The sequence below is a fragment of the Thalassophryne amazonica genome, chromosome 18, assembly GCF_902500255.1.
Source record: "Thalassophryne amazonica chromosome 18, fThaAma1.1, whole genome shotgun sequence".
Lineage (NCBI taxonomy): Eukaryota > Metazoa > Chordata > Actinopteri > Batrachoidiformes > Batrachoididae > Thalassophryne > Thalassophryne amazonica.
The window spans coordinates 51,991,540-52,008,136 of NC_047120.1; the positions used below are offsets into that span (position 1 = coordinate 51,991,540).

Genomic DNA, 16,597 nt, shown 5'->3' on the forward strand with positions numbered 1-16,597 from the left:
AGTGCGGGCTTCAAGCATGAGAGGGCGTCATAGCAACCGGGAGTGACAGCTATCACTCGTCATCAGCACCAGCTGTCACTCATCCACATCACATCACCACCACCATAAAGGCCGGACTGCAACTCCACCGCCCTGCCGAGAAATCAGCTACCTCGGAGGTAATTCTCTGCTGTATCTCTAACGAACAATAGTCTGATCTCTTTTGCAGCCGTTTTCCTGTGACGGATTCCTTGTATGCTGTGTTGGCGTTTGGTGTGGACTGCGACGGCTTCGCCTCACACCCCAAACCAGATAAGTGGTTTCACAGGAGCTGTACGAGTGTGTTATTGGAGGTGGAGGTGCTCCCTCCTTAAGGAACACAGACTGTGGGATTACTGAGTGTGCATACTCACACTCACCTGTGCTGTTTCTGTTCTCTGCCAGCAGTACCAGGTCTGACAGCTGGAGACAGTGACCACCTGGGGACCCAGGACTTGGCGGCTCCGGTGTTCTTCAGATCCGTTGGCGGTGAGGGCCGTGTGGGATCCGGCTCGGTTCTGGACGGGCGTCTCCTATCCTCAAGCCTGCCCACACGTCACCCAACGTGTAATTGACTGTAGTTCCAAAGTGATTGTTGTCTGTATTCCGTTGTGCACAATTTACAACATTAAATTGTTACTTTTGGCTTATCCATTGTCCGTTCATTAACGCCCCCTGTTGTGGGTCCATGTACCTACACTTTCACAACACACACACACACACAATATATAGATGCAGATGAAACCAATCTTCAAGGAACTGAAACTCAGAAGCAATGGCGTAAAGATCATGTGCAATGGGTGTGATTGACTGTTGGAGGTGATTACCGAAAAGCAAACAGCTCTCAGAACTTCCCTGTTAAAAATGTTACAGTGGGTGTCACATAAATAATGTGAGACCCCCCAACAAACAAAAAAAACAAACAAACAAACAAAAAGCAAAGTCTTACTTGGGTGATCAAGGAATCCCAATAACATGGTGCTTTGGACTGAATGTATGAAGCCGGGTTGATTTGCTTTGCACTCAACTGTTCCACCTTGCTCCCTTTGCTCTGGTGTCAAAGTGTAATAGCGCCTGGTTGAGTAGGTCCCATCTGGGTTTTGATTGGTGCTTGGGGGCTCGGGGAGAATCGTGCCGTTTTGAAGCCAGGACACGGACATCTCTTCCGGGTAGAAATGTTCAATGTCACAAAAAAATGTGAGTGGAATGTTGTGGGAAGGCGATGGCACAACAGACAGCTTCAAAGTCGCCAAATCTGAAAAAACACAAGAGCTCACCGTTTCGCTTGCACTGAACTGGAATAATCCACAAATGTGGTAATTCAAGCTCGTCAGGAAATAAAAACAGTCTCACAGTGAAAACATTTGTTTCATTGATAGTACCTGACACGAGAGTGGCTTCTAAAAAAAAGGTTGGGCAACATTATACTTGTTCCTGTTACTCACGGGTGATGTTGAGCTGGAAATCCTGCACTTGATAGCTGCCATCATGTGACACCTTGCACCCAAAGGTCACATTCTGGTCCTGAAGGGAAGGATAGAAGGTAAGCTTGCTCACGGCTCTGTAGTACCCATCTAGAGTTTGTTCAACTTCAACTTGTTGAGGTGACTGAATCGCTTGTCCATCTCTGATCCAGGAGAAAGACACAGGGGGAGGGTAGAAACCGTTTGCATGGCATTCAAGCACACTCTCTATCTCCAACACCACCCACTGCTGAGGGATGGAGAGAGTGGGGAATGCTGAGAAAGAGAAGAAAGAGAAAAGAGTTTATCCAGAATACACTTGATGCAACTCCACTTGTACATGGAGAAACACACGTAGTCCATAATCTTCCCAAATGGTCTCCCAGCAAAGTACTAATCGGGACCTACTCTGATTCACTTCTGAGATGTGACGGGATCGGGTTCAGACAAAGCAGATTGGCTGCTCTAGTTTCCAATTAATACAGTTGTTGTTTTCATTTCCAGTGCCAAGGTTCTTGAAATAACAAATGTACTTGCACTAATTTGTGTGCCCATGGGCGTCTTTATCTTAAAATGAGATATGGTCAGGCACAGCGTTGGTGCATTTCTATCTAGCTGAAAGTGATTGTGACATCGACCAAGAAAAACTCTCAGAGTGAAACTGAGTGCAGACTTTTCCTGCTAATTATATGATGCAATATTTAGATGTGCCTTACATAGACAGTTTTACAATGCACGTATACTCTCCTTGTACACATAGGGGACATTACTGTATCACTGCATCACCTCAGGGAGCTTTGGTGGCTTTCGTCCCATGAATAATCCAATGCATGCAAAGTATCAAAATCTTTGCATACACATCCATTAACTCAACAGAAAACCTCTCATGAGAGCCCGCCATGTAAATCAATCAATCAATCAATTTTTTTATATAGCGCCAAATCACAACAAACAGTTGCCCCAAGGCGCTTTATATTGTAAGGCAAGGCCATACAATAATTATGTAAAACCCCAACGGTCAAAACGACCCCCTGTGAGCAAGCACTTGGCTACAGTGGGAAGGAAAAACTCCCTTTTAACAGGAAGAAACCTCCAGCAGAACCAGGCTCAGGGAGGGGCAGTCTTCTGCTGGGACTGGTTGGGGCTGAGGGAGAGAACCAGGAAAAAGACATGCTGTGGAGGGGAGCAGAGATCGATCACTAATGATTAAATGCAGAGTGGTGCATACAGAGCAAAAAGAGAAAGAAACACTCAGTGCATCATGGGAACCCCCCAGCAGTCTACGTCTATAGCAGCATAACTAAGGGATGGTTCAGGGTCACCTGATCCAGCCCTAACTATAAGCTTTAGCAAAAAGGAAAGTTTTAAGCCTAATCTTAAAAGTAGAGAGGGTGTCTGTCTCCCTGATCTGAATTGGGAGCTGGTTCCACAGGAGAGGAGCCTGAAAGCTGAAGGCTCTGCCTCCCATTCTACTCTTACAAACCCTAGGAACTACAAGTAAGCCTGCAGTCTGAGAGCGAAGCGCTCTATTGGGGTGATATGGTACTACGAGGTCCCTAAGATAAGATGGGACCTGATTATTCAAAACCTTATAAGTAAGAAGAAGAATTTTAAATTCTATTCTAGAATTAACAGGAAGCCAATGAAGAGAGGCCAATATGGGTGAGATATGCTCTCTCCTTCTAGTCCCCGTCAGTACTCTAGCTGCAGCATTTTGAATTAACTGAAGGCTTTTTAGGGAACTTTTAGGACAACCTGATAATAATGAATTACAATAGTCCAGCCTAGAGGAAATAAATGCATGAATTAGTTTTTCAGCATCACTCTGAGACAAGACCTTTCTGATTTTAGAGATATTGCGTAAATGTAAAAAAGCAGTCCTACATATTTGTTTAATATGCACTTTGAATGACATATCCTGATCAAAAATGACTCCAAGATTTCTCACAGTATTACTAGAGGTCAGAGTAATGCCATCCAGAGTAAGGATCTGGTTAGACACCATGTTTCTAAGATTTGTGGGGCCAAGTACAATAACTTCAGTTTTATCTGAGTTTAAAAGCAGGAAATTAGAGGTCATCCATGTCTTTATGTCTGTAAGACAATCCTGCAGTTTAGTTAATTGGTGTGTGTCCTCTGGCTTCATGGATAGATAAAGCTGGGTATCATCTGCGTAACAATGAAAATTTAAGCAATACCGTCTAATAATACTGCCTAAGGGAAGCATGTATAAAGTGAATAAAATTGGTCCTAGCACAGAACCTTGTGGAAATCCATAATTAACTTTAGTCTGTGAAGAAGATTCCCCATTTACATGAACAAATTGTAATCTATTAGACAAATATGATTCAAACCACCGCAGCGCAGTGCCTTTAATACCTATGGCATGCTCTAATCTCTGTAATAAAATAAAATAAATAGCAAAGCACCAGGTTCTGGTTCACTTCAATTCATAAAAGGAACAACAGATGATAACTGGTTTAATTCATACTACGCCCAAAACAGGCTCGCGATCAAGAAAGTCTGTATTTCCCAATCCTGGTCTTCAGGACTCAAACAGAAGTCAGTTGCCTTCACAGTATTTTGTGTACCTAGGACCAGAAATAGAAAACACTGAATTAAGTGAATAAACACAACTGCTTTGTACCCGGTGCTTTACTTTCAGCCCAGAATACACCAGTGTTTCTCAATCCTGGTCCGTGGGACTCAAAGTACTACTCATTTACTACTCAGTCAGGTGTGCTCAGCTGATCAGCAGCTGACTGAGTTGATCTGTTCAGTGACAAATGGAAAATGTGCAGTACTTTGTGTCTCAAGAACCAGGATGGGCAAACACTTGACTATGCACTGTGTAAATAGCAAAGAAGTTGGACGCACCCCAAATATACCTGCACAATGCCTTTTAGACTGTGGATGACAGATCATCAAGCTAGGGCCCTTAGTTTGGGAAAAATTAGGGCAAATAAGTCTTACACAGGCCCTGAGGTTCATCAGGCTGGTGCCTATCCCTGAATCTGCAGCGTGAAACCTGCCCAAGATGGCGCCGAGAGAAGGCGCTGTAGCAAGTTCTTTCTTGTGCACTTTGTGTTTTTTGTTGTTTGTTCTTGTTGTAGAAACACTTGCCACAATTAAATATGACCGGGATGCACTTCTTAAGATTCGGGATAATGCTTGGACTCATGTGATTCCTGAACTGAGGTGCAGTGATTTTCATACGTGCCCTACTCAACGTACGAGGGGTCAGGAGTCAGGGCACAGAGGCGGGGAGCGAAGCGAAGGTGCTGGGTGAAAGTTACGCCACGTACGGAGACCTGAACTTCTGAACGAAGATGCCACAGGTCGCCAGTGGCGGAAGCGCAGACACCGTGGAAAGCATGGAGGACTGCTTGTTGTTAAGCTACGCAGTCGCCCGACAAGGATCCCACTTCCCTCAATTTACCTGGCAAATGTTCAGTCTCTGCCCAGCAAGACGGATGACCTGTTAAGCCGCATCCAGACCCAGCGTGAGGCTCGGGACTGCTCCGTGTTCTGCCTGACAGAGACTTGGCTTCACAGTAACATACTGGATTCTACTTTTCAGCCTCCAGGATTTTCTGTCCATCTGTTGGGAAAGTGTAAGTACACGGACCCACAACAGGGGGCGCAAATGAACGGACAATGGAATAGGTCAAATAACAACACTTTACTGTTGCGAACGTGATTACAGATTACACAATAGATCAAAGGTCAAATTACAAGGTGTCGTGTGGGCAGGCTCGAAGATAGGAGACGCCTGTCCAAAGCAGAACCGGAACCACACGATTTCCTCCGCCACCAGACCCCGGGAATACTGGAGCCGCCAAGTCCCGAACTCCCAGGTGGCCACTGCCTCCGCGTGTCGGACCTGGTACTGCTGGCGAGGAACAAAAACACAATTAAACGTGGGTGCGTCTGCACCCAGCAATCTGCACGGCAGGGAAGCTACCTCCACCTCTCGTTGGAGAAAAAGTCTGTTATCACTCACAAAAATCACAACAAAAAGGCTTTCTATCAAGCAGTCAGGCTGAGGATATTACCTTTCAGGTAGAACGATATCTCGGCAAAGAGGTGGAGATGACGTCTTGCTGATATACCGATGCAGATCAGATGAGTGGTGACAGCTGTCACAGGTGATGAGTGTCAGCTGTCACCCCGGCTGCTCCTGTGAGGCGGCAGCGCCCTCTGGTGCCTGGAGCCCGCACTCCAGGCAGGGTGCCCTCTGGTGGTGGTGGGCCAGCAGTACCTCCTCTTCAGCAGCCCACACAACAGGACCCCCCCCCTCAACGGGCGCCTCCTGGCGCCCGACCAGGCTTGTCCGGGTGGCGGCGGTAGAAATCGGCCAGGAGGGCCGGGTCCAGAATGAAGCTCCTCTTCACCCAGGAGCGTTCTTCAGGTCCGTACCCCTCCCAGTCCACCAAATACTGGAAGCCCCGGCCCATCCTACGGACATCCAAAAGCCGGCGCACAGTCCAAGCCGGCTCGCCATCGATGATCCGGGCAGGAGGCGGTGCCGGACCCGGAGTACAGAGGGGTGAGGTGTGATGTGGTTTGATTCGGGACACGTGAAATACAGGATGGATCCGCAGTGAGGCCGGCAGCTGAAGCCTCACTGCGGCTGGACTGATGACCTTCTGGATTTTGAAGGGACCGATGTAACGGTCCTGTAACTTGGGGGAGTCCACTTTGAGGGGGATGTCCTTTGTCGACAACCACACCTCCTGCCCTGGCCGATACGCAGGGGCCGGGGGCCGCCGACGGTCTGCATGGGCCTTTGACCTCATCCGGGCCCTCAGCAAGGCAGAACGGGCGGCACGCCACACCCGACGGCACTTCCGTAGGTGGGCCTGGACCGAGGGCACACCGACCTCTCCCTCAACCACTGGAAACAAAGGCGGTTGGTACCCCAGACATACCTCGAAAGGGGAGAGGCCGGTGGCTGACGACACCTGGCTGTTATGGGCATACTGGATCCAGGCCAGATGGGTACTCCAGGCCGCCGGGTGCGCGGCTGTCACGCAATGCAGGGCCTGCTCCATCTCCTGATTGGCCCGTTCTGCTTGCCCGTTGGTCTGGGGATGGTACCCGGATGAGAGACTCACCGTGGCCCCCAGTTCCCGGCAGAAGCTCCTCCAGACGTGCGAGGAGAACTGGGGACCGCGATCTGAGACAATGTCTGTTGGGATCCCATGCAGCCGGACGACGTGGTGAACCAGGAGGTCCGCTGTCTCCTGGGCCGTCGGGAGCTTCGGGAGGGCCACGAAGTGGGCCGCCTTGGAGAATCGGTCCACTATCGTGAGGATGGTGGTGTTGCCCTGGGACAGCGGGAGACCCGTGACAAAATCCAGGCCGATGTGGGACCAGGGGCGATGGGGCACGGGCAGCGGCTGGAGCAGACCCGAAGCCCTACGATGGTCAGCCTTGCCCCTGGCGCAGGTGGTGCAGGCCTGGATATAATCCCGGACGTCGGCCTCTAGGGACGCCCACCAGAAGCGCTGCCGGACAACTGCCACGGTTCTTCGCACCCCTGGATGACAGGAGAGCTTAGAGCCGTGACAGAAGTCCAGGACTGCAGCCCTAGCTTCTGGTGGGACGTAAAGTCTGTTCTTCTGCCCAGTTCCGCGGTCCGGGCTTCGTGCCAGGGCCTCCCGGACGGTTCTCTCTACGTCCCAGGTGAGGGTGGCCACGATAGTGGACTCCGGGATGATGGGTTCCGGTGGATCCGACAACTCCGTTTTGACTTCATCTTCATGTACCCGGGACAAGGCATCCGATCTCTGGTTCTTGGTCCCGGGACGGTAGGTGATCCGGAAGTCAAAACGGCCGAAGAACAGTGACCAGCGGGCTTGCCTGGGATTCAGCCGCTTGGCGGTCCTGATATACTCCAGGTTCCGGTGGTCAGTGAAAACCGTGAATGGCACGGACGTTCCCTCCAACAGATGTCTCCACTCTTCAAGAGCCTCTTTCACCACAAGGAGTTCTCGATTGCCGACGTCATAGTTCCGTTCGGCCGGGGTCAACCTGCGGGAAAAATAGGCACACGGGTGAAGGACCTTATCGGTCTTCCCGCTCTGGGAAAGCACAGCTCCTATCCCTGAGTCCGAGGCGTCCACTTCAACCACTAACTGGCGACTAGGATCGGGCTGCACCAGAACGGGTGCAGACGAGAAGCGCCGTTTCAACTCCTTGAACGCGGCATCGCAACGATCCGACCAGGTGAAGGGAACTTTTGGTGAGGTCAGGGCTGTCAGGGGGCTAACTACCTGACTGTAGCCCTTAATGAACCTCCTGTAGAAATTAGCAAAGCCGAGGAACTGTTGCAGCTTCCTACGGCTAGTGGGTTGGGGCCAGTCTCTCACCGCCGCAACCTTGGCCGGATCAGGAGCGACGGAGTTGGGGGAGATGATAAACCCCAGGAAGGACAAAGAGGTGCGGTGGAACTCACACTTCTCGCCCTTCACAAACAGCCGGTTCTCCAACAACCGCTGCAGGACCTGACGTACATGCCGGACATGAGTCTCAGGATCCGGAGAAAAGATTCAGGTCTACTTTGAGACCAGCTTTTGGCAGGTCTGATCATTCCTCGATTCTACTTCTTCCTACGTACATACAGAGGAATAGATATGTTAAGCCTATATCATGCACTGTACAGTGCTGGACTAAGGCCAATGAATTAAAATTGCAAGGCTGTTTTGATGCTACGGATTGGTCTGTCTTCCCATCTGAGGATCTGAATGAATATTGCGACTGTTACTGGATATATAAGCTTCTGTATTGACTCTTGAATTCCAAAGAAAGTTGTGAAACAATGGGGAAGTCAAAAACCATGGTTTAATGCAGACGTGAACAGGAAGTTAAAGGAACGTGCTTGAGCCTTCAGCTCTGGTGATGTCGATGCCTATAAGCAGGCCAGATACTCTTTTGAGAGATCAGTTAAAGTTGCTAAGCAGGCCTATGGTGAAAAGATTGAGTTATTTTAGAGAGGAGATGTGGAAGGGATTGAGTGCCATCACCTCTTGGAGGCCCAGGAGTGAGCACATGGTTACTTTTGGTAACTCTCTCCCTAATGATTTAAACAAATTTTATTGTCACTTTGATACCTTGGAAAGGGGCGAGTCGACTTTTTGGTGAGCGATGAGGAAAATGGTCTCATGATTTTACAGGAGGATGTAAGGAGGGCCCTGTCCAGGTCTGAGGTCAGGAAGGTGCCTGGGCCGGACGGTATTCCTCCTCGTGTTTTAAAGCTGTGCTCAGAGCAACTTGCACCTGTTTTAACTGACCTCTTTAATATGTCTCTGAGGTGCTGTACTGTTCCACTCACTTTTAAAAGGTCAGTTGTCATTCCAGTGCCTAAGAAGTCACCTATTACTTGTTTAAATGACTATAGGCCAGTCGCGCTTACATCAGTGTTGATGAAAACCTTCAAACGTCTTGTGCTGGAGCACATTAAAGCCCAGATCCCTGTGTCTGTTGATCCACTCTAGTTTGCATACAGACAGAACAGAAGTGTGGAGGATGCTATTTCATTTGCCTTGAACTCTGTGTACAAACATCTGGACAAGGAAAGATCCCAGGCTAGAATGCTTTTTATTGACTATAGCTCTGCTTTTAATTCTCTTGTCCCTGCAAGGCTCATCCATAAACTGAGATGTTTGGGTTTGAGCAATGCCGTTTGCAAATGGATTTTTAGTTTTTTTAACTGGAAGACCACAAAGAGTCAAGATCAATGGCTGTGTCTCTGATGAACATATTGTTAATACTGGCTCACCACAAGGTTGTATTTTAAGCCCATTGTTGTACACTTACGACTGTGTTGCATCCTTTCCTAATAATTTGATAATTAAGTATGCAGATGACACAACTATTATTGGTTTGATCTCTTCTCATGATGACTCTTTGTATAGGTCTGAAGTGCAAAACGTGGTTTCCTGGAGCGAGGAAAAGAATTTGAAGTGAAACACTGCAAAAACTTTTGAGTTGGTTGTTGACTTCAGTAAAAACAGATCATATGCTCCCATCATATTAAATGGCACTGAGGTGAAAACAGTTGAAAACTGTAAATTTCTGGGATTGTTTTTATCTGATGACTTGAGCTGGAATTATAACGGAATTGTTAAAAAGTCTCGACAACTGCCTTTTTTTCTGCGTAAGCTGAAAGAATTTACTCTGAACAAGAATATTCTCTTAAATTTTTATCACAGCTGCATTGAAAGTCTTCTTACAAATGCTATAACTGCATGGTTTGGAAATGCCACTGCTAAAGAAAGGAAGGCCTTGAATAGAGTGGTTCATTCAGCCAGTAGAACTATTGGTGTGGAACTGTCTGTCCTGGAGGACATTTACAAAAAAAGGCTTAAGTCCCAGTCTTTGGCTGTTACTAAGGATCTCCTGCATCCTGCCAGGGACCTGTTTGAGCTTCTACCTTCGGGTAGGCGCTATTGGTCTATTAAATGTGGGACATCATGTTATAGAAAAAGTTTCTTCCCACAAGCCGTAGCAATGATCAACACTCTTTGATTAATTTTAAATGTATCTTAAATTATTTTGTGGCTTTGTCGTTTTTATGGCATTTTTATGTTCTTTTATGTCTTTTTATTGTTTGTGTATGTCTTGCTAGTGCACTTTTGAGCTTCTTGCACCATTTTTCCAATGTGGTTTTAATACTGCAAATGGCAAATAAACCTGAACTTGAACTTGAGTTTATGACTATGCTTGGACAGGGACGACACAGATGAAACGTCTTGTAAAGAACAAAGACAGGTACCCTACAGCAGGCACCTGGAATTGAACCCCAGTCTACATATTGGTAGTTCAGCTCCTATCCCACAAAGCCACCTGCTCTTAGTCTTTTGGACCAGCCCAAAATTCAACAAGTTAACAAAAGCATACCAAGGATGCTAAATGTGACGTTAGTGGAGTGCAGCTCTGTGAAGTTGTAGCTGACTGTGCACTCATACGCTCCCTGCAGGCTGAGGTTGGCTTTGAGGATGATGAGTGAAAAGTCTCCAATGAAGAAGTTCCTGGTGTCCCAGCTGAAGCCTTCCTTTATCTGCATCACCCCTTGTAAGAATGAGGCGACCTCAGAGACATTAGTTTTCCAGCTGGCTGTGATGAGAGCCTTGTCTATTTTACCTCCTGTTACAGACGGAGGGAAGGTGACGTTGCATGGCAGGGTCGCATTTGCATCAGGGGCAGCCTGTATTTCAGTTGGAGAAACTGTGAACACAGAAAGAAAGTGTTAGTGGCTGAGACATTCAAAGATGATTATGTGTAATGCAACAGAAGGAGATTGGGGAAGTGAAATGCGCCTTTAATGAAACACAGTGCGGGTAAATAGTATTAAAGGTGGTATTAAAGTCTTGGCACACTTGTATATTTAAACTGGCACATACTGTATGAGTCAGGAATTTTCCAATTCATCCTTCAATAATCTCGGCATGTTCTCTTCGCTATTTTGTCACATGAGTGTAAATATCGTCTTTTACACAGGCCTCATCTCTCTCTCTCTCTCTCTCTCTCTCTCTCGCTCTCTCTCTCACACACACACACACACACACACACACACACACACACACACACACACACACACACACACACACACACACACACACACACACACACACACACACACACACACACACACCCCATTGGCTTAATTTTTAACTAGTACAATAAATGTCGGCAGGTTCAGAAGAAATGAAAACTTTCCTCACAGGTAAAGTGCTTAACTTGGACTCACTAGCAAATGAAAACAAGACACTTCAGACATGACTAATCGCCTGCAGAGTTATTGTCTACCTATAAAAATTCAAAAGGCTCAATGATTCTGAGTAAACATAACATTCATACCGCGCTAGTTCACACAGTTATAGAATTAGTCCAATGTCCACATGAGTTTCTTGAAGATACTCAGGTTACACCAAAGCATCCAGATGAACCACTCAGAATACTGAGACGGCTGCCAAGGTACAGTATACTCCTGGAAACATTCTCCTGAGATGCTTATGACACAGTGGCTTCCATTTATCGACTGCTTCTTCTGCCAGGAATTCTTGTTTGGAGAATTGTTTTAGGAATGAATGAATGAGAGTGAACAGCACAGCTCTCAGTGGAGTTGCAAAAAACCCCCAAAACAAAACAAAACAAAAAACAATGCCACAAACTGGTCACAAAATAATGCTAGCAGTCTACTTTGTAATTTCCAGTATGTTAGTTGCCCAACACCTAAAGATATAAACAGTAGTGCTATGTGACTAAAAAGATTAATCCAGGTTTTGAGTATATTTCTTATTGTTACATGGGAAACAAGGTACCAGTAGATTCAGTAGATTCTCACAAATCCAACAAGACCAAGCATTCATGATATGCACACTCTTAAGGCTATGAAATTGGGCTATTAGTAAAAAAAAAAAGGTAGAAAAGGGGGTGTTCACAATAATAGTAGCACCTGCTGTTGACACTACAAACTCAAAACTATTATGTTCAAACTGCTTTTTTAGCAATCCTGTGAATCACTAAACTAGTATTTAGTTGTATAACCACAGTTTTTCATGATTTCTTCACATCTGCGAGGCATTAATTTTGTTGGTTTGGAACCAAGATTTTGCTCGGTTACTAGTATGCTTGGGGTCATTGTCTTGATGAAACACCCATTTCAAGGGCATGTCCTCTTCAGCATAAGGCAACATGACCTCTTCAAGTATTTTTGACATATCCAAACTGATCCAAACTGATATATAGGCCCAACACCATAGTAGGAGAAACATGCCCATATCATGATGCTTGCACCACCATGCTTCACTGTCTTCACTGTGAACTGTGGCTTGAATTCAGAGTTTGTGGGTCGTCTCACAAACTGTCTGGGGCTCTTGGACCCAAAAAGAACAATTTTACTCTCATCAGTCCACAAAATATTCCTCCATTTCTCTTTAGGCCAGTTGATGTGTTCTTTGGCAAATTGTAACCTCTTCTGCACATGTCTTTTATTTAACAGAGGGACTTTGCGGGGGATTCTTACACATAAATTAGCTTCACACAGGCATCTTCTAACTGTCACAGCACTTACAGGTAACTCCAGACTGTCTTTGATCATCCTGGAGCTGATCAATGGGTGAGCCTTTGCCATTCTGGTTATTCTTCTATCCATTTTGATGGTTGTTTTCCGTTTTCTTCCACGCGTCTCTGTTTTTTTTTTTGTCCATTTTAAAGCATTGGAGATCATTGTAGATGAACAGCCTATAATTTTGCACCCGCGTATAAGTTTTCCCCTCTCCAGTCAACTTTTTAATCAAACTACGCTGTTCTTCTGAACAATGTGTTGAACGTCCTATTTTCCTCAGGCTTTCAAAGAGAAAAACATGTTCAACAGGTGCTGGCTTCATCCTTAAATAGGGGACACCTGATTCACACCTGTTTGTTCCACAAAATTGACGAACTCACTGACTGAATGCCACACTACTATTATTGTGAACACCCCTTTTCTACTTTTTTTTTTACTAATAGCCCAATTTCATAGCCTTAAGAGTGTGCATATCATGAATGCTTGGTCTTGTTGGATTTGTGAGAATCTACTGAATCTACTAGTACCTTGTTTCCCATGTAACAATAAGAAATATACTCAAAACCTGAATTAATCTTTTTAGTCACATAGCACTACTATTATTCTGAACACTACTGTACCTAGCTATAGGCCCAGTCCCACTGGGGAGAGGATTAATTGTGCATGAATTGAGTATACAAATTACGGGCGTTCGTTGACATCCGCAACAAAATTAGCCAAAAATGACAAATGTCTTAGTATGAATTACGGATATATTAATAATGTATAGCGAATATATGACGAACAATCACGGATGTATAACGCATGTTTTGAGAATGCATCACAGCTGTAATGTATTTGTGCAGCATCTGCATTGCAGTCATAACAGAAGCGCACTGGGGCCTGTCGGCATCACTATTCACACCAACACCACAGCCTCTGGAGCAATTGCTGGACTTGGACACGTTGACCTATGTTGTTGGATGGCAGCAACTATCACACTACGTCTTTGGGGATCCATAACTACATCTGTACATCTCCACAAATGGACTGACAATGACTGGCAAGTATGTCAATTTTCATTTGTTATGCATTCGCAAATTGTCCGCAAATCAGATGCAAAGCAGACGTAATACAAACACTTTATTCGTGGCCAGTCTGTATGCATTCGCCACAATATTTTAGTTTGTGATATGGACGTGATAGGCATGCTATATATCTGTTTTACACACTGTCCCAGTCTGCAGCCAAGCTGCAATGCCCTGTCAGTTGTGGATATTAGTGGATAACGGCGGATATACAGCGCATAGATTGAGTATGTATTGCATATGTAAGGCGGACGTCATCCGCAACCAAAATTTTGTGCAGCTCAAAAATCCTGGCAATGGAAAAACATGCCTCTGCGGATACTTGCGGACGTGTGCAGATGTCGGCTGACTCATACAAGCATGTTTTACGGATATTGCGGATGTTTAGCGAATATTAACCTATTTTGTGCGCAATTCATACACAAATCTTCCTAAGCACCAGTGGGACCAGGCCCTAAGTTTATGTTTCTTTTAAATATATTGATTTATATCAGTGTTAAAAAGTAGTGCAGATCAGTTGTGACATTTTGACCATGTGGCACACTTCTCTGTGCATGATCCACCACAGAGCGCACCTGGTTGTCGTAGATAGATGGCTGCTTTGGAGAATTGGAGGTGGATCGGTTGTCTGCCTGGGTGGTTGCGATCCAGGTCCCGGTGCGGCTCAGTGGTGTGGTGGATGCAGCAACCTGCAGCACCAGCACAAACTCCCAAGACCTAACCTGACCTTCCTCTTGATATGATTAATCATTCCGCATTGTTTAACGCGGATTGGCTAAAAACTCTGAGGTTGTGATTGAAATCTTGAAAAATGTGCCATTTTTTTCTACTTAAAATAAGTAATAAAAGTGACCCCGAAGACTCAGTTGGTTCCCAATCAACACTAACATCCAATCATTTTTCCACTTGATAAGCTTATTCATTCCACCAGGTTTAATGATGATCCACTGAAAGCTTTGTATGTGTGAATGAAATGTTCACGTGTCACATTTCGCTATGTGAAAGGAAGTAATAAGAGTGATCCTGAAGATGCAATCGGTTTGCAATCAGCTGAAAACTTTGAGGATCTGACTGAGATTTCAGTAGCTGAAAGGAAAGTAAAAAAAAAAAAGTGATGCTGAATGGACAATCTGAAAACTTAATGCGCTCTTCTTCTCGCTGAGATTATTTTCTCATTGTTGGTAGATAATGGCTGAAAGCCTTTTAAAATGAACTGTTAATTAGAATATACTGCAGCTCTGCCAGTATTTAAACGTAACACCTCGGATCGAATTGGCATGCAACAGTGTTGAGGTACTAGGACTACTACAGCACACCACCTTCACAGTTTGGTAGAAATCATGATTTCAGGGTTATGTCATGATTCAAATCATGGTACAGTCCTGTCAATTTCCCACATACAAGAATAGAATAAAAAAAAAAATCTGCACAAAATTTAAAAGTTGGAATAATAAATGGAAAAATGTTCAACAATTTGTTTGAGGATTGATGGTTTCCACATTGTGAACATTCTGCCTGAAGGTTTTACACTGAATTTTACAGAAATACCTTCAAATCAAACACGTCAACATGACAAATATCATACATAGTCAATGTTCTAGGCAGGTTTTTTTTTAACAGTACACAGCACTAGGATCAGCTTACATTGATCTTACATTTGTGAAACACACACAACTGACTTTGCTGTGACCCTTAACACACTCTAAACGTCTTCTCAGTGATTTAATCAGTGCTGCACTGAACAACTGCTTTCGTCGCTATGCTTGTGTTTGCACCTACACCCAAGATCTGCACGAGCAGATAGTTTACAATGAGAACACCAGCAAACTGTTTCTGAGTCCAGCTGCGATATCGGATTGTCAATATCGTCAATAATCAATCTTACAGAAACCTGGTGCTAAGTTCAAGAAGCAGTCTGACATATTCTTAGAGTGTGACGACACTATACTCACCGTGTTTTATAAGCGTCAAGAAGAACACATAAAGGAGAACTTTACACCGCATGGCTAAGCTTGTCTTGGGAACAATTTCTTATCTCCAGTCCCTTTTGCTGTCTTTTATAGCACTATGATGTGACAGTGGGCGGGTTAGTCCTGCAAGATGGGCTATTAGAAATATTGTCCTCGGACCTGCAGGAGTGAGGGGAGGCCCCTGATACATGTAAATCGTGCAACACAAACGAGGGCCACAGCAAGTAAAAACAGAGGAGGTTAAAGGAGGGAGATGTGCCGAGACACACAAGTAGGGAAAGCGGTCACTTAAAATTCAGATTGGCCTCCATCCAAGGTTTTGGACCTACTTTACATTGGCACAGTGTTGCCATGGATAAATGGCGGAAGCCATCCCGCTGAACTTATGGGCAAATGCTCAAGTGAGACTACAGCTCTTTTCTATGTGGAAAAAAGAGAAAAAAATAGCATTTTGTTGCATGTTGAATGTTCAATTTAGCCCTGATGGCAGTTCATTTTATAGAAACAACCTGTGCTCACGGAGGACTGAATGAGAACGTATTGAAGGCTCTGAATACTCATTAACTCGGTTGTTTGATGTGTTTGACTTAACTGGTTAATACCCTAGAAGGGAATTGTTCCTTGCAGCTGTTTTCTTTTCTTTTCTTCTCTCCCTCCTACACTTTGCTTTAGGTCGAAGTGCGCGTGATAAATGTGTTTCCTTTCCTGTGTTTGATGAGGGCATTTTGTGCTGAAACACGAGTGGTTCTGATTGAAAGTGTTGTTTTCTCTTCTTTGTTTTCCTGACACCTTTCATCGGAGTATAAGACAGAGCGCACTTTAAGGAGTGTCAGAAAACACGAGGGACACGAAGGGTTCACAGAGGGCAAATCAGCTGAAGTGGTAAAATAACAGAACGTGCATCAACCTCATGCTGCATTTAATAAAATTGCTTAATCTTGGCACCAACGTCATGTCTAGATAAAAAGTTAGCATTTATTTGCACACGGTGATTTTGCAAATGAG

General features: G+C 45.2%; 1 protein-coding gene across 3 annotated transcripts in view; it reads right to left on the bottom strand.

Moving 5' to 3' along the window:
• Positions 1-15,826, bottom strand: part of si:ch211-180a12.2 — a 42,407-nt gene extending 26,581 nt beyond the window's left edge. For all 3 annotated transcript variants that reach the window (XM_034193234.1, XM_034193233.1, XM_034193232.1), the window contains exons 1-4: positions 15,575-15,826; positions 10,386-10,712; positions 1,464-1,757; positions 968-1,273 (exon numbers count right to left, since the gene is read on the bottom strand). In XM_034193234.1, the coding sequence (XP_034049125.1) occupies positions 968-1,273; positions 1,464-1,757; positions 10,386-10,712; positions 15,575-15,626 (979 nt within the window). In that variant the 5' untranslated portion in view covers positions 15,627-15,826. The remainder of the gene's footprint in view (positions 1-967; positions 1,274-1,463; positions 1,758-10,385; positions 10,713-15,574) is intronic.
• Positions 15,827-16,597: the final 771 nt, after the last annotated feature.